The 25,104-nt window shown below is 39.4% G+C and overlaps 1 protein-coding gene and 3 non-coding genes across 12 annotated transcripts in view; 1 reads left to right on the plus strand and 3 right to left on the minus strand.

The window, feature by feature from the left end:
* Nucleotides 1-25,104, minus strand: part of CNOT1 (CCR4-NOT transcription complex subunit 1) — an 89,488-nt gene that overhangs the window by 13,805 nt on the left and 50,579 nt on the right. For 5 of the 9 annotated variants that reach the window (XM_066349476.1, XM_066349469.1, XM_066349470.1 and 2 more), the window contains 22 exons: nucleotides 24,125-24,275; nucleotides 22,715-22,916; nucleotides 20,836-20,985; nucleotides 18,623-18,747; nucleotides 18,104-18,390; nucleotides 17,190-17,268; nucleotides 15,989-16,219; nucleotides 15,662-15,802; nucleotides 14,642-14,821; nucleotides 10,715-10,831; nucleotides 10,258-10,368; nucleotides 9,863-9,940; nucleotides 9,500-9,677; nucleotides 8,612-8,742; nucleotides 6,431-6,727; nucleotides 4,074-4,214; nucleotides 3,874-3,978; nucleotides 3,091-3,210; nucleotides 1,773-1,964; nucleotides 1,058-1,200; nucleotides 450-558; nucleotides 177-346 (listed from right to left, as the gene is read on the minus strand). In XM_066349476.1, coding sequence (XP_066205573.1) covers nucleotides 177-346; nucleotides 450-558; nucleotides 1,058-1,200; nucleotides 1,773-1,964; nucleotides 3,091-3,210; nucleotides 3,874-3,978; nucleotides 4,074-4,214; nucleotides 6,431-6,727; nucleotides 8,612-8,742; nucleotides 9,500-9,677; nucleotides 9,863-9,940; nucleotides 10,258-10,368; nucleotides 10,715-10,831; nucleotides 14,642-14,821; nucleotides 15,662-15,802; nucleotides 15,989-16,219; nucleotides 17,190-17,268; nucleotides 18,104-18,390; nucleotides 18,623-18,747; nucleotides 20,836-20,985; nucleotides 22,715-22,916; nucleotides 24,125-24,275 — 3,438 coding nt within the window. The remainder of the gene's footprint in view (nucleotides 1-176; nucleotides 347-449; nucleotides 559-1,057; nucleotides 1,201-1,772; nucleotides 1,965-3,090; nucleotides 3,211-3,873; nucleotides 3,979-4,073; nucleotides 4,215-6,430; nucleotides 6,728-8,611; nucleotides 8,743-9,499; nucleotides 9,678-9,862; nucleotides 9,941-10,257; nucleotides 10,369-10,714; nucleotides 10,832-14,641; nucleotides 14,822-15,661; nucleotides 15,803-15,988; nucleotides 16,220-17,189; nucleotides 17,269-18,103; nucleotides 18,391-18,622; nucleotides 18,748-20,835; nucleotides 20,986-22,714; nucleotides 22,917-24,124; nucleotides 24,276-25,104) is intronic. The other 4 variants (XM_066349477.1, XM_066349474.1, XM_066349478.1 and 1 more) reach the window with 2 other exon arrangements.
* Nucleotides 12,118-12,246, minus strand: LOC136381652 (small nucleolar RNA SNORA46). The gene has a single exon (XR_010747135.1). It is a non-coding gene; the product is annotated as a small nucleolar RNA SNORA46 (small nucleolar RNA).
* Nucleotides 19,799-19,874, plus strand: TRNAM-CAU (transfer RNA methionine (anticodon CAU)). The gene has a single exon. It is a non-coding gene; the product is annotated as a tRNA-Met (tRNA).
* LOC136381658 (small nucleolar RNA SNORA50) lies at nucleotides 23,699-23,834 on the minus strand. Its single transcript, XR_010747138.1, has one exon. It is a non-coding gene; the product is annotated as a small nucleolar RNA SNORA50 (small nucleolar RNA).

Genomic DNA, 25,104 nt, shown 5'->3' on the forward strand with positions numbered 1-25,104 from the left:
ATGCCAATTAGTTAAGCTTCCGTACTTCAAGGGAAAATATTAGGCCTCTCTAAAGTTTCCCATATGTTGTAGGTAAAGCAGTTATAACAGGTCATGTTAGTGATTCTGCACATTCATTTCTAAAGCTCTTTCTCAGACTGCTGAACACACATGAGCCCCGAGTGTGCCATCCTCACCCTTCCGGAGCATTGCCTCTGGAGTGAGCATTGATTCTCATGAGGGTTTCAATGGTGTGGAACAGATCTGCCTCAGTAATATGGGCAACGCTTCTTTCATCCACCAGCAGGATTTTTACCAGCTGCATAGCAAATGCCACAGCCATGTAGTTTAAACCATTCTCCATTGACTGGCAATACAGAAGACAAAATATAAGAAAGGCAACAGTTATAGCAAACACACTCCCCAACTACTAGAGTTCCTTCTCCTGTTTGAGTCCACTCCTTCCATACCTGAGCCAGGTGGAGATCATACTGCTGCATATTAACCAAATGATTGCGAATCAGCAATTCCACTGCCTCCACATTGTATTTATATTCATCCCGACATTCAATTAGGCACCTAGAAAAAGTATTTCTTTATTCAGATAGGCTTAACCATTCCGTAGCAGGTAAAAGAAAGAACCCATTTTATTCAATGGTAATTTTTTTCAAACTAAAGACTTGAGGACCAACTGCAAAACAGTATCCAAGATTTAAAACAGTGATGAAGCAGAACAGCCAGCCCAGTGTTAAAACTCAAGCTTTGCTCTCAAAGCATAAAAAACAAAGCATTCCACATTAAAACATTTATATATGAACACCACTGCTCTAAAAGCAATAAAACCTTTAAAAAGCAATGATCTACAATTTACCCCCCATAGCAAGGTACTGGTTTTCTGTATCCATTATGGGCACCAGATGGAAAAAGAACCATCAACAATTCTCACTCCTTAGAATTAGAAATTCAAATGTCCCATTTACCTTCCATATTAAAGGGAAACCTCTGGACCTAAACAGGGCCATGCATATCAGAAGGCAGTCCAATAAATACTACTCACTCTTCTAAGCTAACTACTGACCTTGTAATCTGTTTGTTACACCATGGAGACCCATATGCCCGGCCATCTTGAAGAGCTTTTAAGACCAGGAGGTGACATTCCCTGTAGCGCAGCAGTAGGTCAGCATCAGCACCACTTGTGGCATCTAGTAAGCCCTCTACAGCCTATGGAAGGAAAGAAGTGTTTGGAACCATGGAAAATATAGTACTCAGCCGAACTATCAAAGCCAAAAACCAAACCTTAATGCAAACTACAAGATACCTTCTAGGGTTCAGCGTTAACAACCTCTCCACTCACCAAAGTCCTTTTCACTTACCTAAGACACACTCTTAAGTTCTATCTGGTTTAGGCTCACTCTTTTCACCGTCAAAAAAGGCTACACTGTCCTTTCATCGTCAAAATCCAATGCTCCCCACCTAACCCGTACCCCAGTACCCAAATACTTGAATCAATGGTCTGTCAAAATATAAACAGCCATCTCTTAAATTTTCTTGTATAATCGTATTTCTAGAAACTCTTGCCTTAAAAAAAAAAAGAGAAAAATATTTCCTACTTTTTACCATTTTTAATTGCCACAACTATGTTATGTTCTATTCTGGAGAAAATCACCTGCTTATTACAGAATTTGCTTTGCATTACCTTTTAAAATCTTAAATGTAGCTTAAGCAGATAATGGTGCAGGTCACAGGATAGTTTACAAACCTAGTTTTTTCTGAAAGTAATAATGAGAACTAACCTTCTGGAGCAATCCAAGAGCAGCGATGGCATCCCGAGAGTTTCGAGATAGCACTACAACCTCCAGAAGACTTCTAAGAGCCTGAGCTTGAGGGTTCATGGCCAGAGTTGGTGGAATGGCATGTAGGTGTTGCTCTAGTTCTGTGATGCACTTATCATAAATTTGAGCTACATCATCTGTTGCCCAAGCTTGCTGTTTTGGAGAAGGAAACAACCAAAAAATAAAAATTATATAGATTTTTTCATTGGCGCATGTAGCAAAATTCAAGTTTTTTTTTGTTTTATGTTTTCCAACAAAACATGGAGGGTCTCTTCCATCCCCTTTCCGAATTATTCGGCCTTAACATCATTAGGCAGGACAGCGCAAGGCAGGCCTTAGGGAGAGCCATTTCACCTGACAGTGGAAAGCCTGGCAGACACCAACAACACATCAAGTGATCAAAGAGAGCATAATAAATAATGGAACAGGCTGAGGGCAGCCATCACTGGTGGACTCTAATAATCTCTTCGCAGGCTACACAAGTAATCCAACCCGTGGGAAATACAGTGCCCAGTCTGAGTGTCCGAGCCAGACGGGACAGAATAAGATCACAGCATCATTTCTGTGATATTCCAGTCACAGAGACACTGCCCAATCTTTTCATGAAAACAAACAAACACAAATCAGCACGTTCTATAAAATCACTGGCCTATAATCTGCAAAGATGTCAAGGTCAAGCAAGATGAGCAAAAACTGAAGCGCTGTACGAAGGTGCTGGGGGAAATTTTAAAATATGACAACTAAATGGATGTGAGGTTCTGAAACAGGTCCTATAAATATTAAAAAAAACCCAATATTGGGACACTATGTAAAACCTGAATAAGGTATAAGTATTAATGTATTAGCATTACCTGAGTTTAATGATCTTACTATGGTCACATGGGAGAACATCTTTATAAGAGTGATTAGGAAATCAAGGTTGACACCCATGTTAAAATAGTTGAGGAGGAAAATGTTTCACCTAAAATTTCTACTTTTCTGTAAATAACTGCGTTAAGTTTTTAAAAAATCTAACAAAACAAGTAAAAAAAGGCCCAGGAAAGTTGTGCAAACTCCTCTAATTAGGCCAACATGAAAGTTAAACCAATCTCATGGACTTAAAAAACAAGCAAACAGAAAAACCCTATATACCATGCTGATCTGACATGCAGAATACTCATTAAAACCTCTGTAACTTTTTTCCCTTTTAATTTAAGCTCCCAGGAAGCAAATTCCAGATTGACAAAAATATTCAAAATAAACTGTAAAAAACTTAATTTAATCCAAGGCAAGTATTTACCTTCATGGGTTGAGCTAAAAATCCCGTGGGTTGACTTAAATCGTTCGTGGGCAAGAAGCCAGGCACATTGCGTGCAAATTCTTCATAAACAGCAAGTTGCTTTGGGTCCACACCACCAACCTTGGGAAGAAGAAAATCTATTTTGATAGGATCCTTTTGACAATCAAAAGAAACTGATTTTGGAAGTGGAAAGGTTGTATGGAAGCAAGCACAGGCGTTCTGAGAAGGGGCCCAGGAGTCATTACAGTGTGCAGCAGCATGGCTGAGCATGCTCACACGGGGTTTCCCACTGCTCTGAATACTGCCAGTCACCCTCACTTAGAAATTCATTAAGTTTTTTCACTAGAAAATGCTTCAAATAGGACCATATGACTACAATTCTCAATGGAGCTCATAAAAATAATCGGATTTTTCACCATCTTCTTTTTTTTAATCTTATTTTTATTAATTTTAATGCAGTGACATTGATAAATCAGGGTACATATGTTCAGAGAAAACATCTCCAGCACCATCTTCTTGTCACCAATAAGCAACTAGCAATAAAAACACAAATACCAGAAGGGAAGATCCAAGTTGGGACACTTGAGAACAGTCATATGAACTCTTTATAGTAGTTTTTCAACAATTGGGGGCTGGAGAAGCACATTTAAGCTATGTCTTCTCACAGGTTGCCTGAAGTGGAATACTACTTTCCCACTGCCCTAGTTCTGGTGAGGAGTTTAAGCAAAAGAACAGAAAGATAACAAAGATGGGGTGAGGAGATTCAGGGCCCCCAATTCTCACTTTCAGTCTGATCTGCTCTGGCATCCGCTCAGCTTGGTATGTTAACACAACAGGATCACAGTACCTGCGCCCTTCCTGCCTGGCATGTTTTCTCAGCTCAAATTCCTGCAAATAAAAAAAGTCACTGAGGTTCTTGTTATGAGGCACATTCTTACACACAAAAAAGAAAAATACTTAAAAGGCAAATGCTGAACACTTACAGTTGCTAATCTCTTGTCCATCTCAGGGCCTGCTTTTTCTACTGCAGTCTTCTGAATAAAACAGCAAGCTAATTCACAATTGTCCTGAGCTAGCTGAGCAGCTGCCTGATCCATCATTTCCCTTTGTTGTGGGGATGCAGTCTAGTGGGAAGAGACAGAAATAAAAAGATCTCAAGTTTTCTGTGGCTAGACAAGACAGGGTAACAGAAAATGCACCGCTCACACATATGAATTTAAAAGTCCTGATTTTACTTATGACCCATTAATAGTAATGGGTCTTCATCTATAAGATAAAAATATTACTCACAAGAACATCTTACCAGATGGTTATAAAGATGATAAATATAAAAACAGAAAAGCAGTGAACAAAGACATTATTAATCATGACACCTGAGACCCAAAATTAATAACGGAGTTACTTGAAAAGATTGTGCTGTGTATGTATGTACATATGAAGCTGCTTTAAATATTTTGCGCTGTTCTATTCCCAAGTGCTTTTATTTAAATTCTTCATGGTAAACTGAATCAAGATTACTAACCAGTGCCTGACCAGGTGGTGGTGCAGTGGATAGAGTGTCGGACTGGGATACAGAAGGCCCAGGTTCGAGACCCCGAGGTCGCCAGCTTGAGCGCGGGCTCATCTGGTTTGAGCAAAAGCTCACTAGCTTGGACCCAAGGTCACCGGCTTGAGCAAGGGGTTACTCAGTCTGCTGAAGGCCCGTGGTCAAGGCACACATGAGAAAGCAATCAATGAACTAAGGCAGGGGTCCCCAAACTTTTTACACAGGGGGCCAGTTCACTGTCCTTCAGAAAGTTGGGAGGGCCAGACTATAAAAAAACTATGAACAAATAAATCCCTATGCACACTGCACATATCTTATTTTAAAGTAAAAGAAACAAAACGGGAACAAATACAATATTTAAAATAAAGAACAAGTAAATTTAAATCAACAAACTGACCAGTATTTCAATGGGAACTATGCTCCTCTCACTGACCACCAATGAAAGGGGGGCCGCATGCGGGCCGCAGTTTGGGGACCCCTGAACTAAGGTGTCGCAATGAAAAACTCATGTTTGGTGCTTCTCATCTCTCTCTCCTTTCCTGTCTGTCCCTATCTATCCCTCTCTCTGACTATCTCTGTAAAAAAAAAATTAAATTAAAAAAAGATTACTAACTAGCCCTGCCCAGCTGGTTCAATAGATAGAGCGGCAGCCCAGCTTATGGACATACTGGTTTTGATTCCCGGTCTGGGCACACATGAGAATCAACCATATGCTTCTCTTACTTTCCCTTTCGTTCTCTCTCACAGCCAGTGGCTTAATTGGTTCAAGTGTTGGCCCCTGGCCCTGAGGATAACTTGGTTGATTCAAGCATCGGCCCTAGAAGGGGGTTCCCAGGTGGATCCCAGTCAGGGAGCATGTGAGAGTCTATCTCTTCTCCTCTCACTTAAAAATAATATTAACTTACATAGATTTTTAAGTCTTTCATTTCTTTTTGTTTTAAAATTTTTATTGATTTTAAGGAGAGAAGGGGCAGAGAAACATGGTTTTGTTGTTCCACTTATTTATGTTTTCATTGGTTCATTCTTTTCTTCTTTTAATTTTATTTATTCATTTTTAGAGAGAGGAGGGGGAGGAGCAGGAAGCATCAACTCCCGTATGTGCCTTGACCAGGCAAGCTCAGCATTCCAGGTTGATGCTTTATCCACTGCGCCATCACAGGTCAGGCTGGCCTTTTTTTTTTTTTTTTTTTTTTTTGACAGAGACAGAGAAAGGGGCAGATAGGGACAGAGACAGGAAGGGAGAGAGATGAGAAGTATCAGTTCTTCGTTGTGGCTCCTTAGTTGTTCATTGATTACTTTCTCATATGTGCCTTGACATGGGGCGGGGGGGGGGGGAGGGAGACGGACCCCCAGATGAGCTAGTGATCCCCTTGCTCAAGCCAGCGACCTCAGAGTTTCAAACCTGGGTCCTCTGTGTCCCAGTCCGATGCTCTATCCACTGCGCCGCACCCTGGTCAGGCCACTGGTCGATTCTTGTATGTGCCCTGACCAGGGATTGAACCAGCAACCTAACGAATTGGGGAAATGCTCTCTAAACAACTGAGATACGTGGCCAGAGACTATATATAGTCTTTTCTTTAAAACAATAAATATTTGAGTAATGACTATCTGCCAAACACTGTTGAGGATACAACAGTGAGCAAAAAAACATGGTGCTTCACTTAAAGAATTTACAATCTAAGAGGAAGGAAGATATCAAACAACTATGGTGGCTATTAGAGTAAGTAGAAATGCAAAGAAACTCAGACAAGAAGCAATCAGTTTTGAATTACAGCATGAAAATTATCAACTTACACGAAGAGCTGAGGCAAAACTGTTTTTCAGGTTGGTGGATATGCTCATGAGCAAAGGTTCCCTGCAAGTGATCATAGCCATTCCAGCTGTCAAGTTACGCATCATGTGATGAGCCGCTATACGCATTCGAGATTCTTCAGAGTCCAGGGCAAAATCTTTCCTGACTATTTGCTCACAAGTAGTCATGGCAATCTTAATTGATCGATCCACCACAGGATGGACTAGCTCCTGGACGGCCCGTTCAATTGCTTGGCGCACACACTGCTTCAACTGTGGATGGGCCTGAAACAAGGGAATCTGGGTGGGGAAGAACAAGACATTTCAATGGCCTGTTTAAGACAAACCAATTTCTATAGGTGATCACAACCATGACTTTGGAAATACTGCAAGGTTGACTGTTAACTACCAATTCCTACTTTAAATTAATAAAAAGCTCAGAAATCAGAAGCCGGCTACAATGACAGAAGTATTCAGTATACCTTGTGATGAAAGGAAATACATATATATCTTTGATTTTTAAAAACTTCTATTGTTCATTACAAGATGCATTAGCAGCTGCTTAAGGACACACTACATGCTTAGTTAAAATACGTGACTCAAGTGTTTTTAAGAAAAATAATCAAGTTTATAGAGAAAATGCTTTCTACAAAAACTTTTATTGCTACAAATAACTCCTCAGAATAGCAAGCGTTTAACATTATCATACACTGACACCTTGCTTGACTTGAAAGATTGTTTTAAATCTTTTCTCTGGTAGAAACTATGCCCTAATACTCTCTAATTTATTGACTTTATATGCAATTTTTAAAATATTCAGGAAGAACACAAAAGTGTTCAAATTACTAGGAGTTAAGATAAAAGGGAATCACAATTTGTAGATCTCAGTTTTTCTTTTAAAAACTCAGTGCCACATCTATGGGGGGTGGGGAGAGAGGCCAGATTAAAGCGATCTCTTTAGAATGTTTTCAAGTCCTTTAAATATGAAAGTTCAATGGATTAATAATGTTACTCCTATCTTTGTGAACATTTTCGGTTTATAAAGCAAAGACCATGAAAACTCCAAGTATATGATTTTAAACTAAACAAATAATAGATAATAGAAGACAAAATCATCAACTATCACTCTGAATATAGACAGTAAAATACAAAGCATTGATGGGAAGTTACCTTATAATGCTAGACTAGACTGCTTCCCAGAACCAGGCCACAGAAAGTATGAAGTTACTTCCAGACCTTTACCTGGAGATTTTATATATATATATATATTAATCAGCTCAGTTTCGGCTATCTACCTAAAGAAAGGGCTTAATGCCAGGGTAAAGTGACATCATGATGAAAACAAAGAGCAAAAAGCTACAGTATATATACTGCTCATAAAAATTAGGGGATATTTTAAAGTGAATATGAAGCAATAAAAAAAGAAGCAATTGACTTTTTTTATTAAACAAGATCAAAAAAGCAAACAAGTCAAAGAAAGTTGTTTGATTATGCAAATGAGATGCAAAACCAACTTTTATTTCATTGGTGAAAATGCACTATACAAAAGGATGAAAACACTAGAACATCTGCACGCTCCCTGATCCCCTAATTTTTGTGAGCGGTGCACTAAGGACCCTCTGAGCAAGTAATTCTTGGCAACTGTCATTATTACAGGTTGGGGCAAAAGTACCCTATAGTTGTTCATATGGAAAATAACTCAGTTAATAAATAATAAACAAAAATGAACTGTGTTTTACATACAATGTAACCTACTTTGCCTCACCCTGTATTGCCAGCTCTGTTTTAATAGCATCTAAGTACATTTATAATTTCATACGTACTCAGCATGTTCAAGCTTTAGTCATTGCAAACATTCATAATTTCCATTCAGAGTCTAGATATCAGAAGAAAAATACCAAAGGCCAGACCCTCACTGCTGCTCACTTTTCCATCAGTCTCTTTTTAGTCAAAAAAGCTCCTACATTGGTTTGAGGACCATGGGGGCTCCACATTTTTACCATGCTAATAGGCCCGGTTATGCCTCTCTGGCTTGCATACGGAGCCAGCTATCTTAAAGTATCCCAGCTATACAACAACATCTGCTCTCTGCACAAAAATCTACAACAACGGAATTCAGAGAAGGGGTAAGGAAGGCAACCAGTCACAAAGTGGAAGCTGGGAAATGGGATGAGGGTTACTCACTGTTGGGTTTAGAGTGATGTGCGGCGCCAGGCCCGCGAGGGAGTAGACATTGATGTCGTGGTAGCTGTACTGCGGTTGTGGGGGGACTGTGGCGGTACATGTGGTGCTGGTAGCTGGTGTGGTAGAAGTTGCTAAAAGCAAAGAGAGAAAATAAGAGCTAATTAGAAACGCATATTGCTTGACTTTACAACAAAATTAGCAGGATGCCAAGTGGTTTTTATTTCATTACACAAATTGGATTAGTGGGTGGAGGTTGGGGAAATTATTATTTTTAAGAGATTTAAACAAAGCATGTAAAACTATGTCAGTAGCAGTACCCATACCACAGAAATCAACTGAGGAATCATATGATATAAAATTAGCAGGCGCAAAGCTTGGATTATTCCTTATTCTACATGTCCATTTTCAACCTAGGCTATTCCCTGGTTCCACCTAGAGATTCTTGGCTACCAAGAGCTAAGAGAGGATGAAAAACTGATTTATCCTAACTAACCACAAACTTCAAGTTGTTTATTCAACATCTCTATCACCCCCACACTCCCAATCCTCTTGACCCAGATAAAAGAAATCACTTTCTGGCAGGTCAAGCTGGTCTGGCCACCCCTAGATTTGAGGAATGACACAGGCTGCATGCCACTGAATTCTGAGACCTCTAGCAATAAAAACAATAGCCCGCCTTAATTAAGAACACCACATGAATTGAATTACTCAGATGTATTCAAATGCAGTATTACAATGCCTGGACACTGCTAACGCTTCCTTAATAATTTAGAAGGCCCACCAAAAAGTATACAAAAGTTCAGCACCACATAATGTCAAACAATTATAACTTGCTACATGCTGGAAACGTACTAGTTAAGAGAAAGTTCTATTAAGTATAGGGCTTACTTGTGGTTGTGATGGGAGGGAGTTCTTCTGGCTGCTTGACATCTTTCTTTGGAGCAGAGAGCTGCTCGTCTAAATTCTTCAGGCGATCTTTGTCCTTGAGGAGGCTTCCTGGTTTTAGCTCATTGATGTCTAAGGCGAGGTTCTTACAGAGGACCTCAATCTCAAACTTCAAGTTTAACTGCATAATTCCAATAATTGATTAGAATTAGAACTTTTAAAATAACAGTTTAAGCTATATTTATAATATACACTATTCCCACCCAACTGTTACAATGCCCTCCCAAATAGTCTTTACCTTTCCTGTAAATTTTAATAATGTGAAGACAGAGCATGTTCCAAAGGATAAAGAAGCAATACATTTACCTTTAAGTCATGTTCCTGATGTAGCTCAGCTAATACATTCATAATTGCCATTGTCCAGGGGTTGGGTGGCCTAAAAACCTAAAAAAAACCTATTATGTTAAGTTGGCCTCCAAATCGCTTCGAGTTATATTATTTTAGTTAGCACTTATGTGGCCGTTACAAAATCTGCAGCCCTCCATCTATGTACTATTTCAGAAAAACACCAAAGCCCAAAGCTACATATTAGAAGCTAGTCCTTTAATTGTACATAGTTTCTCATACTGGAGGTCCCACTGTACCTGAGGAAAAATGGTTAAACAAAGTGCTAGTTATAAGAACTAAGGACATACTTTCTTGACCTTGTGCTGAAATTAACACAAATTTAGCCATCAAAAAAATATTAAAAATCTACTCACCACACTACGAATGCTAGACTCTAAGACTTTGGCAACAAAGGGCACAACATAGAGCAATTCTTGCTGTCCTTTAACATAAGCCTCTAGCAGCAAAGATTTTACATCCAAGTCCTAGGGGGGGAAAAGTATTTTTAAAAGCTGGAAATATACTTCAAAACCTTCCACAAAGTAAACAAAGAAAGGCATCTTGCCAAACTCATCCTCAGAAGAGGAAACAACATAATACAGTATTTGATTCTTTACTTACAAAAAGGAGTGACCATCCTACCTTACGGGCTTTGTTTGCCCTGCTAAATGCTGTGGGGCCATGAGCATGCAAGTAGGGGTTCAAAACATGGGCCAAACTCTTATAAACACCCAATAATCATTAAACCAGCCCCAAATAATATCAGGACTTAAGACATAATATACCAAGTGAACATTCTCAAGTTTTACATAGACCTTCATTGGAACTCACAGTGTGTAAGATGGGTTTGTTTTTAGCTAGCGTTATCATTCCTAGCCAGTGTCCCAGGTTCTTCAGCAGAGAACGATCTGAGAAATTGGCTGCAGCTTTATCAGAGGTCAGGAGCACCTATAAAAAATAGGATTAAGAAAGGTATGAAAATGAGCTGATTAAACAAAAAATACCTCAACTAAGAGAATTCCATTGTTCTATGTTAAAAATAAGCCATCGATTACGAGAACATGTCCCCCCAACTAGATCTACTCCCTAGTATCACATCATCGTTCCATGACATTCCTGGCTGTACGACAGAGCCAGGTATTCCTCTGCATCACAGCGTAACCTAGAATGGGGAAATTCCCATCCACAAGTTTAAAGATAGTGCTACTCCTAAGCCAGTGTCCCAAGTTAGTCAGCAAAGAATGACCATAGCTGTGTGCAGGCCCACACTGTCTACTTGAAAAGTTATTCCTTTGAGTCTTTCCTTTATTTTTACCTTTACATGTCTTGCATTTTACTTTTCCAATACTCAGCATAATTACATCATACAAAATACAAAGTATACAAGGTTTAAAGTCTCATGTATGTTCCCACAGAAAAGTATTTTAGAACTCTGAAAATGTTAGCTAGTTTGAAGCAGAGACCCAACTGAAAATCTATTTTCAAATGAAGACACTATCCATGCCTTTCAGATCTTCAAGAGAGCAGGCAGATGGAGATTTTAACCAAGATCACAATATCCATTGCAAACTTTAGCATTGTCCATGTCAACGTACATCTCTGGAGACAAGATAACTTTCTAATACAGTATAATGTTGCATATACGCTTCTTTGCAAATATTCTAGAAAATCTAAGCCATTTCATTAATTTTCTAGTTCTTTTGTATAGGGGACAAAACCATCACATACATCACCACCCATTTACCACATGGTACCCTCTTAATTCACGGCTATAAATTAAAATTTATAATTTAAACCAGGGGTAGTCAACCTTTTTATACCTACTGCCCACTTTTGTATCTCTGTTAGTAGCAACATTTTCTAACCGCCCACCGGTTCCACAGTAATGGTGATTTATAAAGTAGGGAAGTAACTTTACTTTTTTAAAATTTATAAAGCAGAGTTACAGCAAGTTAAAGCATATAATAACAACTACTTACCAAGTACTTTATGTCGGATTTTCACTAAGTTTGGCAGAATAAATCTTTATAAAACAACTTACTATAGAAATGTATCTTTTTGGTTGCTCCGCTACCGCCCACCATGAAAGCTGACTAGTAGCGGTAGGGACCAGGTTGTCTACCATTGATTTAAACTATTGTTTGAAAGGATCTTGAGATTTTTGCTTCCGAGTGTGTGAGAATGTTCATATATCCCAACCATCCTTATTATCAGACAATAAAGGCTCAGTATGATTATGTTCCTCACTCCATCCAGCACCAGCAGAATGGCAGCTGTGCAACAGAAAGAGCCAGGAATTCTTTTGCACTACAGCGTAACCTAGAATGGGGAGAGCTCCCATCCACAGGTTTAAATATAGTGCTGGCTCCTAAGCCAAAGCCCCAGGTAATTCAGAAAAATTATCATAGGTGTGTGCAGGCCCATACTGTCTACTAGAAGTTACTCCTCCTAAGAAATAAAATACTTTAATTTTGTAAAATAAGTATTCACTCATTATAAAGAATCTGACTCTAAAATAAACTGCTGAGAATCCTAAACAACAGCTAGTCCAGAAACAGGGCCAGAGTTGAAAACGATCTGGCACTTATGACAAAAAGAAAAACATGCGCTTCAACAGTTTCTGTAATAGTGAAAGTTACCTAGGTATCCATTAGCAATATAGATCCATACACTGCATTTCTTTTATTTATTTATTTATTTTTAAATTTTTTACAGAGACAAGAGAGTAAGTCAGACGGAGGGATAGACAGGGACAGACAGACAGGAACAGAGAGAGATAAGCATCAATCATTAGTTTTTCATTGCGCGTTGCAACACCTTAGTTGTTCATTGATTGCTTTCTCATATGTGCCTTGACTGTGGGCCTTTAGCAGACTGAGTAACCCCTTGGTGAGCCAGCGACCTTGGGTTCAAGCTGGTGAGCTTTGCTCAAACCAGATGAGCCCGTGCTCAAGCTGGCGACCTCAGGGTCTCGAACCTGGGTCCTCTGCATCCCAGTCCAATGCTCTATCCAGTGTGCCAAGCCTGGTCAGGCCATACACTGCATTTCTATTAAGACTTAAAAACAAGCAAAGGGACTACAGCTAGAGCATATTACAAATAATGTGTGGAGGGAAGGAAAGCAAGTTAAAAATATGCAGAAGGTAAAAATTATACAATAAATGATAAATTTAGAATACTAGTTACTATCAAAGTAAACAGCACAGAGTATAAGACTATATCTTTGAGAAGCAATCAATGAACAACTAAAGCGTTGAAGCAACTACAAATTGATGCTTATCTCTCGACTTCCCTCTCTCTCCTTTAATGCTTTTTTCTTTAGCGAGAGAGACAGAGACAGGGGCAGATAGGACAGGCAGACAGGAAGGAGAGAGATGAGAAGCATCAAATAATAGTTGTAGCACCTTAGTTGTTCATTGATTGCTTTCTCATGTGTGCCTTGACTGGGGGCTCCAGCCAAGCCAGTGACTCCCTTGCTCAAGCCAGCAACCTCTGGGCTAAAAAACCAATGACCACAGGATCACGACTATGATCACACACTGAAGCCAGATGAGCCCGTGCTCAAGCTGACAACCTTGGGGTTTCGAAATTGTGTCCTCAGCATCACAAGCCGACGCTCTATCCACTGCAGCACTGCCTGGTCAGACACTCACTCTTTCTTAAAAGCAAGTTTCAGACCTGACCTCTGGTAGCGCAGTGGATAAAGCATCGATCTGAAACATTGAGTTCACTGGTTTGATATCCAGGGATTGCCTGGTCAAGGCACATATGGGAGTTGATGCTTTCTGCTCCTCCCTCCTTCTCTCTCTCCTCTCTAAAAAATAAAAATCTTAAAAAAAAAAAAAAAAAAAAAAAAAAAAAAGAAGCTCCTGATCAGGCGGTGGCGCAGTGGATAGAGCGTCAGACTGGGATGCGGAAGACCCAGGTTCGAGACCCCGAGGTCGCCAGTTTGAGCGTGGGCTCATCTGGCTTGAGCAAAAAAAAAAAAAAAAAAAAGCTTGCCAGCTTGGACCCAAGGTCGCTGGCTGGAGCAAGGGGTTATTCGATCTGCTGAAGCCCCACGGTCAAGGCACATATGAGAAAGCAATCAATGAACAACTAAGGTGTCGCAATGCGCAACAAAAAACTAATGATTGATGCTTCTCATCTCTCTGTTCCTTTCTGTCTGTCCCTGTCTATCCCTCACTCTGACTCTCTCTCTGTCTCTGTAAAAAATAAATAAATTAAAAAAAAATAATAAAAGAACCTTTCTAAAAAAAAAAAAGAAGTTTTAGCCATGGCCAGTTGGCTCAGTGGTACAGTGTCGGCCTGGTATGTGGAAATCCCGGGTTCGATTCCTGGCCAGGGCACACAGGAGAAGTGCCCATCTGCCTCTCCACCCTTTCTCCTCTCCTTCCTCTCTCTCTTCCCCTCCCACAGTCAAGGCTCCATCGGAGCAAAGATGGGCTGGGTGTTAAAGATGGCTCCATGGCCTCCACCTCAGGCACTAGAATGGCTCTGGTTGGAATGGAGCCTGGCCCCCTAGTAGGTTTGCTGGGTGGATCCCAGTTGGGTGTATGCGGTAGTCTTTCTCTCTACCTCCCCACTTCTCACTTCAGAAAAATACAAAAAAAATAAAAAATTTTGAAAAAGCAAGCAAGTTTCATAGATAACATACACAAAAAAGAGAAACACTCTCACCCCTCCAAATCTGTCTGTACAATCAATTATTTCCACTCTCAGAATAGAAAAAAAATAGCACTACAAGAACTAACTTACTTTGATGTTTCTGTAGGTCTCATTTAGAACCATCTTATTAAATTCAGGATTCTTCAGTGTGTCCAGGAAGTTTGAATATAGACTGTGAAAATTTGGCTCAATACTGACTCTCTTCATAACCAGGTATTGCGAAACCCAAGGCATGAACTCTTCCTTGACAGTTTCCTTTAATTCTTCAACCTAGACAACAATAATATTGTTACATGTTTTGTTTCTGAGAACAGTACTACAGCACGTGGCTCCTTGCAAAATTAGGTGCTAAATCAAAAAATCACCAAGCTACATTTCTCTCCCTCAGCAAACAGATGCTATGAAGTACACTATGTTCAACTCCATAAATTGTGGGTGATTAGGACTGAAATATCTATGGAAACTTTAAAATTATAAGACAGGTAGTCCCTCACCTCCATCTTACCAAACTCCATTTGACCAAAAGAGGATAAATTAGTAATCTACAACCTACCAGTAAAAGATCTAATACCAGAACTATGTACTTTCTAAATTCATCTCCAGGAATCCTCTGTAAAGTTTGATACTTCTTTTCCAAAAAGGTTTCATCCACCAATCATTTATGGTGAGATTTGAAAGGATAGTACTTGCTTTTATCTCAAGTCCATTTGTTTAGGCTAATCTTACTGGCTAAGACAGGCATTTCTAAGTATGATCTTCACATATAAGCTTGTAAGGGAAGCATCATTCCTTATCTTTTTATTCAGAGCATTTATTGGGCACCTATTAAATGCTCTGAATGGTCTCTAGAAGGACATGAGTTGTGACTAGGAATACAAATGAAACCTTCCACCATCAAGAGATCATGAAATTTATTTTAAAATGTCTGTAACTCACTGCAAAACAATACATTTAAAACTAGTGCTATTTAACCACTAGGTGTATATCCACCTTTGTTTTGATTCTATTACCTCCACCTTTCAAACGAACTGTTAAAATAGATGCAGAATGTGAAATATACATCTCCCAATCTGTTAGGAATAAGAATACAAACTATTATATCACGCTCACCTTTTGTGTCATATTTGACTGTGAAAGGTTGTTGAAGATAAAGGCAATTTTCTCTTGGATATTTTCTGGGGGCTCCACAATTCTTTCAGTTTGATCTGTGGCCACAAGCAATGTATCTATATTTGTAGTATTAATAGAAGGCTAAAGAAATAAAGTACATAAAATAAACAAATTAAAATGCTTAGTTGACAACCCCCACCCCAAATGTATACAAATTCCTTTAGTATAAAAAATATACATGGTGCGCACTGGAAATGTTGTTTATAGTAAAATCAAAATACATGCTCACTACTGCATTAAGAAGAGAAAAAAGATACACCTACTTACTGGCACATCTTTCTTAAAGCTGACTCCGGTAGGCCTGGTGACAGTAACTGTTTTAGCAACAGTGGTGGTTGTTGAGGTGGTTACCATAGTGCTAACCTGACCAGCAAGGGGCGCTTTTGCTGGGACCTGGGCCTGAGCCTGGGCTTGAGCCAGTGCAATACTTCCAGGGGTTGTGATAGAACCCTGCATTTTCACAGGAGGATCTCTAGATTGCTGTCCATACTCGATATACTGTACGGGTAGGGAGAGAAAAACACATTAAGAGTCCTTAACAGAAACTGAAAAATTTGAAATACGTACACTCCCCTCACTTCAGGGCCTAGATGTCATTACAAAGTACTCTTTTGGATTATCTATCTCCCTTACTCCTTGCCCCATCCTGGCTCATATTCTTCAATATATAAAACATAAGTGGCCCTGGCCGGTTGGCTCAGCAGTAGAGCATCGGACCAGCAGTGTGTGGAAGTCCGTAGTTCAATTCCTAGTGAGGGCACACAGGAAAAGCGATCATATGCTTTCCTAACCCATCTGTCTCTCTCTTCCACTCCTGCTTGAATGGTTCAAGCACGCTGGCCCAGGTGCTGAGAATGGCCCCATGGCCTCACCTCAGGCACTAAAATAGCTTGGTTGCTGAGCAACGGAGCAGCAGCCCCAGGTGGGCAGAGCATTGCCTGGTAGGGGACTTGCTGGGATCCTGTCTACCTCCCCAACTTTCACTCACTAAAAAATAAACAAAAAACCATAAGTTGATACACTGCCGACTCTTTGTGTATAAAATATCAGCATTTATGAAAGAACCACTCTAGCAAAATAACTTCCAAAAAAGCAGCCACAGCCTAATCATGCGGTGGTACAGTAGATAGTCAGACTGGGACACAGAAGATCCAGGTTTGAAACCCCAAGGTTGCCAGCTTGAGCGTGAGCTCATTTGCTTGAGCATGGGATCACAGACATGACCCCATGGTTGCTGGCTTGAGCCCAAAGGTTGCTGGCTTGAGCAAGGGGTCACTGCTGTAGTCCCCCCCATGGGTCAAAGCACATATGAGAAAGCAATCAGTAAACAACTAAGGTGCCACAACAAATAATGGACGCTTCTCATCTCTCTCCCTTCCTGTCTGTCCCTCTCACTCTCTCCATCACACACACACACACACACACACACACACACACACACACACACACACACATACAAGACACTTACCTCCTGTAAATGATGTGGAAATTGCATAAAGTGACTGATAGAAGCCAAGTGCTGACAATACTGGGGATAGTCCTTCAATCTGCCAACAAAAACAGTAATTCTTTATTTCATTTAAGGAAACAGGTAGCACAACCAACAAAAATTTTCTTCCAGATGCTTGCCTAGGTCATTTTTCCCATTCTACCTATGAACTACCTTACTTGAAGAGAATGCCAAAGGGAAGAATACAGAAGTGCGGAGGGTAAATATGAACTTCACCTCCTTTTACATAAGAAAACTGTTTTTTTTTAAATGTCATATTTTAAACTGATTACAGTGTACCACTAAAACTGCTATTCCCCAAACAGGTAAATGGAAAAACAGTTTTTAGTTATTCCATGCAATAAAACATGCAGTAACATGGAGGAATCTCAAAAGCACCATGCTGAGTGCAAAGTCAGATTCATACACATTAGGTTTGGTTCAATGCAAGAACCAATCTGGAAATAGAGCCAACTCAGATCAATGTTTGCCCGGGGCTAAGGGTGGAAGAAGGTGAACCTCAAAGGGAAAACAAGAGAACTTCTTGGAGGTGATGAATATATTCGGTATCTTGATTGTGACTGTGGTAGTTACATAACTAAAAATTTATCAAAACTCAAAGAACTGTACATCTAATATGGTGACTTACACTGTGTAAAATATATAACACTTAATAAACTCCCCCTATGATTTCATTTAATATTGTTTTTACTACTTATTTGATAACTCTAATTAACTAAATTGTTTTCACATCTTCCTCTTCTACTTCAGTCATTTAGATCAGTTAACATTTGTATAATGATGAGCCATGGCAAGAACAAGTTGGTAAATGATAGTTATTAATTCTCCCTATATTAAAAAAGTGAAATTTCATAGGAAACCTATCCACTCACCTATTTTTAAATCTATCTAGTGCAGCAATCCCGAAATAATACATTTTGGATCCAAAAGGCTTGCGTAAGGCTTCAAGAACATATCGCAGGGCCAGGCCTAGTGCCATGTAAGTGACCAGTCCTTTTTCAATTATCCCACCAAACAGGCAGGCTGTTATATGTAACTCTTTATCAGGGTACTGGGGGAAAAAGCGATATTCTTCAAACAAGTTCCTTAGCATACAATTAAATACTTCTCGTTCCCTCTTTATGGTAGAGTCTTTAAACCTCTGTAGCATTTCTAATACCTGGAAAAAGCAAGACAAAAACAATACACAAATAAAGGAGGCTTTATTTAATTAAGAGCTTTCCTAGAATGCTCTTAACAGAATTATGAAGCAGAATATTTCACAATAAATTGAGTTTGAGATAAATGTAAAGGTTTCAAACGATGCACAGACATATCAACACACTTTGAACTTTGAAGGAGGCGTTTAAGATTTATAGACTGTACAGGTTTCCACCCTCCTGGACACTCACCTCATCAACAGACATGGTTGGGTGTGGTGGGTGATTATATATTCTCTGGAAATAGCTGTTTGCTTCATCATCTATCTCTTTACTAAAGTGCTGATTTGCCTCTGGCCACACCTGAGACAAGTCCGCTGTTAGAAACAGAAAAGCAACCAGTGGGCATTTAGGCTCTTATTTTACTCCCCCATAAACATACACACAGAGCAAGAGACCAACAGTTTTAATATTAAGGGGAAAAATGAACAGAAGAAAGTTTTAAGTGGTCAAGTTTTAATATTTAGCTGGTCTAAGTGCACATAAAGGATTTGAACAAAACTACCTTACAAATGTAGTTCTACCTTAATATTTTCTTCACCAGGACCGTCATTAAACCATGAAAGTCCACTAGGTTCAAATTTTCAACAGATTTACCCTTAATACAACTTCACTTGAGGTTACCAAGTATTTACTACTTTATAACAAATGACATTTAACAAACGAGTCACCAATGCATGTGCATGACATACTGATATAAACACAAAGCATGCTAACAAAACATGACATTCAGACAAGCCTTTCACACTAACATTTTGAAGTCATTTGGTATACTACCAAATTCTGCATAATGAAAATTTAGTCCCAATGACAGAGAGGACATTTATAAGTCAGCAATACCTCTGTATTTATAAAGAGGACTGCTCTAACTGTGGGATAACTATGAAGGTGAAATTTAAAAATTGTTTTTAAGGTACATCTATATATTATATGGCAATATTTATAACATATAAGGCTGTATATCAATCCTAAAGTTCTAACTTTAAAGTAAATTAAAATATTTTTAAGCCAGATGTGGCTCTTTCGATGGCTGAATCTGGCACGCAGACAAATCTTTAATAAAAAAAAAAAACAACATTAAAAATATAAAACATTCTCATGTATTACAATCCATTCATTTCCTACCACTCATGTTCATAGTTGCGGGTGGCTGGAGCCAATCACAGCTGTCCTCCGGGACAACACCAATTTTTATTGGATAACGCCTAATGTACACGGTTCATTGTATGGCTCTCACGGAATTACATTTTAAAATATGTGGCGTTCATGGCTCTCTCAGCCAAAAAGGTTCCCGACCCCTGTGCTAAGCTAAAACAGAAATCTGAAATCCTCCAGTCTGTTCTTGATTTGTTAAAAAACACCAAAAAGGCCCTGGCCAGTTGGCTCAGTGGTAGAGCGTCGGCCTCATGTGCAGAAGTCCCGGATTCGATTCCCGGCCAGGGCACACAGGAGAAGCGCCCATCTGCTTCTCCACCCCTCCCCCTCTCCTTCCTCTCTGTCTCTCTCTTCCCCTCCCGCAGGCAAGGCTCCATTGGAGCAGAGATGGCCCCGGGCGCTGGGGATGGCTCCTTGGCCTCTGCCCCAGGCGCTAGAGTGGCTCTGGTCGCAACAGAGCATTGCCCCTGGTGGGCGTGCTGGGTGGATCCCGGTCAGGCACATGCGGGATTTCCAGCTTCAGAAAAAAATATAAAAAACACCAAAAATTTTTTAAGTATAAGATTTTTCTTGGCCCTGGTGGGTTGGCTCAGTAGTAGAGCGTTGGCCTGGCGTGCAGGAGTCCCAGGTTCAATTCCCAACCAGGGCACACAGGAGAAGTGCCAATCTGCTTCTCCACCCCTCCCCTCCCCTCCCCCTCTCCTTCCTCTCTCTCTTCCCCTCCCGCAGCCAAGGCTCCATTGGAGCAAAGTTGGCCTGGGTGCTGGGGATGGCTCTATGGCCTCTGCCTCAGGCACTAGAATGGCTCTGGTTGCAACAGAGCATCACCCCCTGGTGGGCATGCCAGGTGGATCCCGGTCGGGTGCATGTAGGAGTCTGACTGCCTCCCCGTTTGCAGCTTTGGAAAAATGAAAAAAAAAAAAAAAAAAAGATTTTTCTTTTCTCTTTATTACATGTCTTCCTTTAAGGAGACCTGACATCCCTAATGGTGTTAACTTAGTAACCATAACTTTCTTTAGGCAATCAGGATCAAAGGTAGAGTGATACAGCAAATTTTAAGTTTAGTAATTCAAATTTGTGAATTTGATCCCACAGATCTAAGAGGCACATCAACTTATATGGCCCTAAAGACAATACATTAAGTCAATGTTTTTGTCCATACAACTATAGAGATAACCGGACATAAAAATTTTATAAAGTTCTATGTGCATCAGTCACACTTCACAATCACAGACAACACTACCACTTACAAGGTTTCATCTTACTCTGCTGGAATGTAGGCTGGTTCAGTCCAGAGGTGCCCAGTTTCCTCTGTACAAAAGGATCGTTATTCACTGCAGGGAGTCCAAGAGCCCCAGTTCCTATACCACCAGTCAGGTTGCCTGTGCCAAGACCACCTACTAGAGAAAACGAAGCAGCCAAAAATGTCTTATCATTCCTCGTAAGTTCTTATTTAAAAACTCAGGATCTTTGTTAATTCTCTTATAATGTCTATTTAATTTTAAAGAGACTCTAAATAAGGGTAGGTGAAAACAGACAAGGCCAAAATTTCTTTAGCATTGAGAATTATTCGTTTCTCAATAATAGAAAACCAAAAATAAGCATTATTAGCTTCTCTATAGTAGGTTCTCATATGTGATACAAGGTAGTCCAAGTACAAACTGACTTGCTTTCCTTAACGATTATAACGGAAGGATTTCACGCCACTGTCTTCTAAGTTAACGTGAGCCAGGACATCTTATTCCCCCAACTAGCAAACAGAGCTCTTCTAATAGATCGCTCAAGCCTTACATATAGAGTAAATTTGCTTTAAATGAATAAACAACCAGGGCTAGCACCATATAGCAACAGTGTTAATCAGGTTACAGAGCGATTCTAACATTTCAGTCCTTACGTCTTAATACTCTAAACAGAGTCTGAAAAATAAAAGGAGTAAAAAGCTCAGAAAAAACAACTGGGTCCAAGAGAAAGGGGGAAAAAGTAACCTTTACTTCAAAAGCCAAATATTTACAAAACTATAATATCTTAGGGATTTGCTCTAGTTTTCAAGGTAGGGTAAGTGCAAAGAAGCAGAATATACACCTAAATCTAATATGTGAAATATTTTTAACCTTTATTAAACCAACCTTGAGTAATTCATAAAGCTGTAAGTTCTTTTTTTTTAAAAAAGAAACAGAGAGAGTCAGAGAGAGGGATAGACAGGAACAAAGTTGTGAGAAGCATCAATCATCAGTTTTTTTTGTTGGGACACCTTAGTTGTTCATTGATTGCTTTCTCATATGTGCCTTGACCGTGGGCCTTCAGCAGACCAAGTAACCCCTTGCTCGAGCCAGCGACCTTGGGTCCATGCTGGTGAGCTTTTGCTCAAACCAGATGAGCCCGCGCTCAAGCTGGCGACCTTGGGGTCTCGAACCTGGGTCTTCCGTATCCCAGTCCGACTCCACTGCGCAACCGCCTTGTCAGGCTAAAGCTGTAAGTTCTTGATCTAAGCCAAAACCTTTAAAATTTGTGATTAACACACTTGTTACTGCTTATACTGTCACTTGGAAATACAGAATCCTTACTGAATTCAACAACTAAAATATACTAATTGTAATTTAAGTAAATACTACAGTAATGTTTTCCTCTTCCCAACTATAGATGTTAAGCCAAGTTTTACAATTTAGTTTAAGCAGCTCTTAAAAAAAAAAATTATATATATATATATATATATATATATATATATGTATTTTCTATTTTTAAGCAAGAGAATGAGAGACAGACAGATAGGGAGAGAGATTAGAAGCTTCAACTTGTAGTTGCGGCTCTTTAGTTCACTGACTGCTTCTCATATGTGCCTTGACGGGGGTGGGGCTCCAGCTGGGCCAGTGACTCCTTGCTCCAGCCAGTGACCTTTGGGCTCAAACCAGTGACCACATGGTCATGTCTATGATCCTACTCTCAAACCAGCGACCTTGGGGTTCTGAACCTGGGTCCTCAGCATCCCAGGCTAATGTTCTTTCCACTGCGCCACCGCCTGGTCAGGCTTTAAGCAGCTTGCCTTATCACAGTCACTTCAAATCCTTACCACAAACTAAGGCATAATGAATGAATATTACAAAAAACTTGCATCCCCCCCTACCTACTTACCTGGAAGCTGTGATGAAAGTCCTCCGATACCACTGAATGCAGTTGTTTGATTGGGGGTAGAAAGGGGTGGAAATGCTTTTGCTGGTGATTGAGGGGTACTGAATGCAGAACCCAAATTTGGAGGAAAACCCTGCATACTCTGGGTGTGAGGGGCAGCTGAACCACCTATACTAAGAGATGCCATTCCAGCAAGAGGATCAATCTAAAGAAAAACATTATAAAAATGTATTAAACATACCTCAAGCAAAGATATACACATGACACAGGTAAAGCAATTTTTAGCAACAGCTCTCTGTATGCTTAATAAGTAAACTGCAAAACCCCAAACAATCATGTTGATACTTAAATCCCAAAATCAAGTCAAGTGTGCCTGTCTTTTTTTTTTACTGTTGTCATAGATGGAATTGATTTAAAGAGTAAGCTCCTGCACCAAAGTACCAGAGCCATAAGATGATGGCTATAAAACTTCAAGAACATTTAACATGAAGTGCCCTGCAGATGTAATATTAAGCATTTAAACTGACATGAGACAGCTATTACGTTAGGTCATTACAATTTCCAATAAGCCCCTTTAAATCAAAGAGAATCTAACATTTAACTTCAACACAATAAAAGCATTAGAAATCAGAAACCATCCATTGCAAACAACCAAATCTAGTCAAAATTTGAAAATCTTGGGGGTTGGAGATTATCTCTAGTTTAATAATAATTAAAAACAAACAAAAAACAAGGTATGTTATTCACAAGAGTTTTAGAAATATTTAATAACTACGCTTATAAACTTCTTAAGTTTGTGGCATTACTTCACATCTTCATGACTACAGAAAATGATACACCAAATGCCTTTCACAAAGTGGCCACTGAAAAATCACTAAATCCTCCTTCTTTTCTTAAACCCCAATCTGCCATTCAATGCAGCTGAAAGGAGAAGTGGAATATGTTGCTCCCAGAGAGAAGGGGGTGGTTGGTGTCAGGGAGTAACTTAAATGTACCTTGTTTTTAAAAGAGCAGTTCAGTTGAGAGCTGAAGAGCCCCAGTTATAACAAGTCCTTATGCTCTAGCACTGTTGCTTGGCCCGTGAAGCTACAAACAAGACATATCAGGTTCAAAGGCAGTGCTTATTTCTCCAGTCTAAGTTATTCTTATTTTAAAAAGAAACCTTTACCATTAACATACATAAGTTATTTTATATCTTTCCTCTCAGAGTCATGTTCTAATGATTAAAATCTATTCTCAACTACAATGCCTATTTATGAATCTCCTTTAAACTGTAGTCATGTATGCTAGACATGCAGTTATCTAAACTGTAATAAATTCAGACAAACTGAGTAGATTGTTAATGATGTAGAAGTTTATACTGTTCCAAGTTTACAAACAAATGCAGATATAATAACTGTAGAGTTCATTTACCTGAACAGGAGAAATGGCATCTAAGCTGCTAGCACTAGGAGGGCGTCCTTTCGGCATAACACCAGGTGGCGGCTGTCTGGCCTTATTCATAACATTACTGCAGTTGGCTACCATGGTAAGGATGGTTTCTGATAACTCCTGAGAAACACTCCTAAAGAGAAAAGTGGAAAACATCACTTGCTATTCCCCAGACCACCTAATTCAACAAATCTGACTTGTTAATGAAGGAAATTTACTGGAATATATGGTTAACTTTTCACCATATCCTATGTCTTTGCCTCTGTCATTAATCACTAGGATTTTTCTGAGTATTGGCTTTCTCTTGCAAGTCTAATTTATACATCTGAAACTAAACCTTGTGTATGTACAGTACAACCAATATATGTTAAAATATTCTAAGAAACAATCCATATTGTCAACCACTCTGTCAAAACTTATGCCCAAATCAGGACATATCAAAATAAACAAGAAATTTTCATACTAGTTTTTCATAGTGAAAGGTAAGACATTTCTTTAAGTATAGGTAAAAAGACCATACATATAATCAGTAACAACATATGGCAAGTATATGGAAAACTGACTGACGTCTAAAATGTCAAGTACTAGAATAAATATTTTAACAGAGGAACCCATCTTTCATCTTAGGAAGTTAATGCCTCATACAACTGTGGAACCCTTTGTACTCATACTCTAGACAAATTTGATACATTCTTAGATCTTTCCTCCTAAGTTCAGAAACTTACTATTGACATTAATAAGTAAAAGGAGTCCCACAGACAAAACAGAACAGACATGAATATAAGGTTTCAGCAGCACTGTAAAGATTCTAACCGAACAGACATACACAGAACATACCCTACCCAACAGAGACTACACATCCTTTGTAAGCACATGTGAAAAATTCTCTAGGATAGACTATATTACAAGTCTCCAGGAATTTATTTTTTCAATGCTTATTTTTATTTGTTTTAGGGAAAAGG

This window comes from Saccopteryx leptura, chromosome 9 (assembly GCF_036850995.1).
Source record: "Saccopteryx leptura isolate mSacLep1 chromosome 9, mSacLep1_pri_phased_curated, whole genome shotgun sequence".
In the NCBI taxonomy this organism is placed as follows: domain Eukaryota; kingdom Metazoa; phylum Chordata; class Mammalia; order Chiroptera; family Emballonuridae; genus Saccopteryx; species Saccopteryx leptura.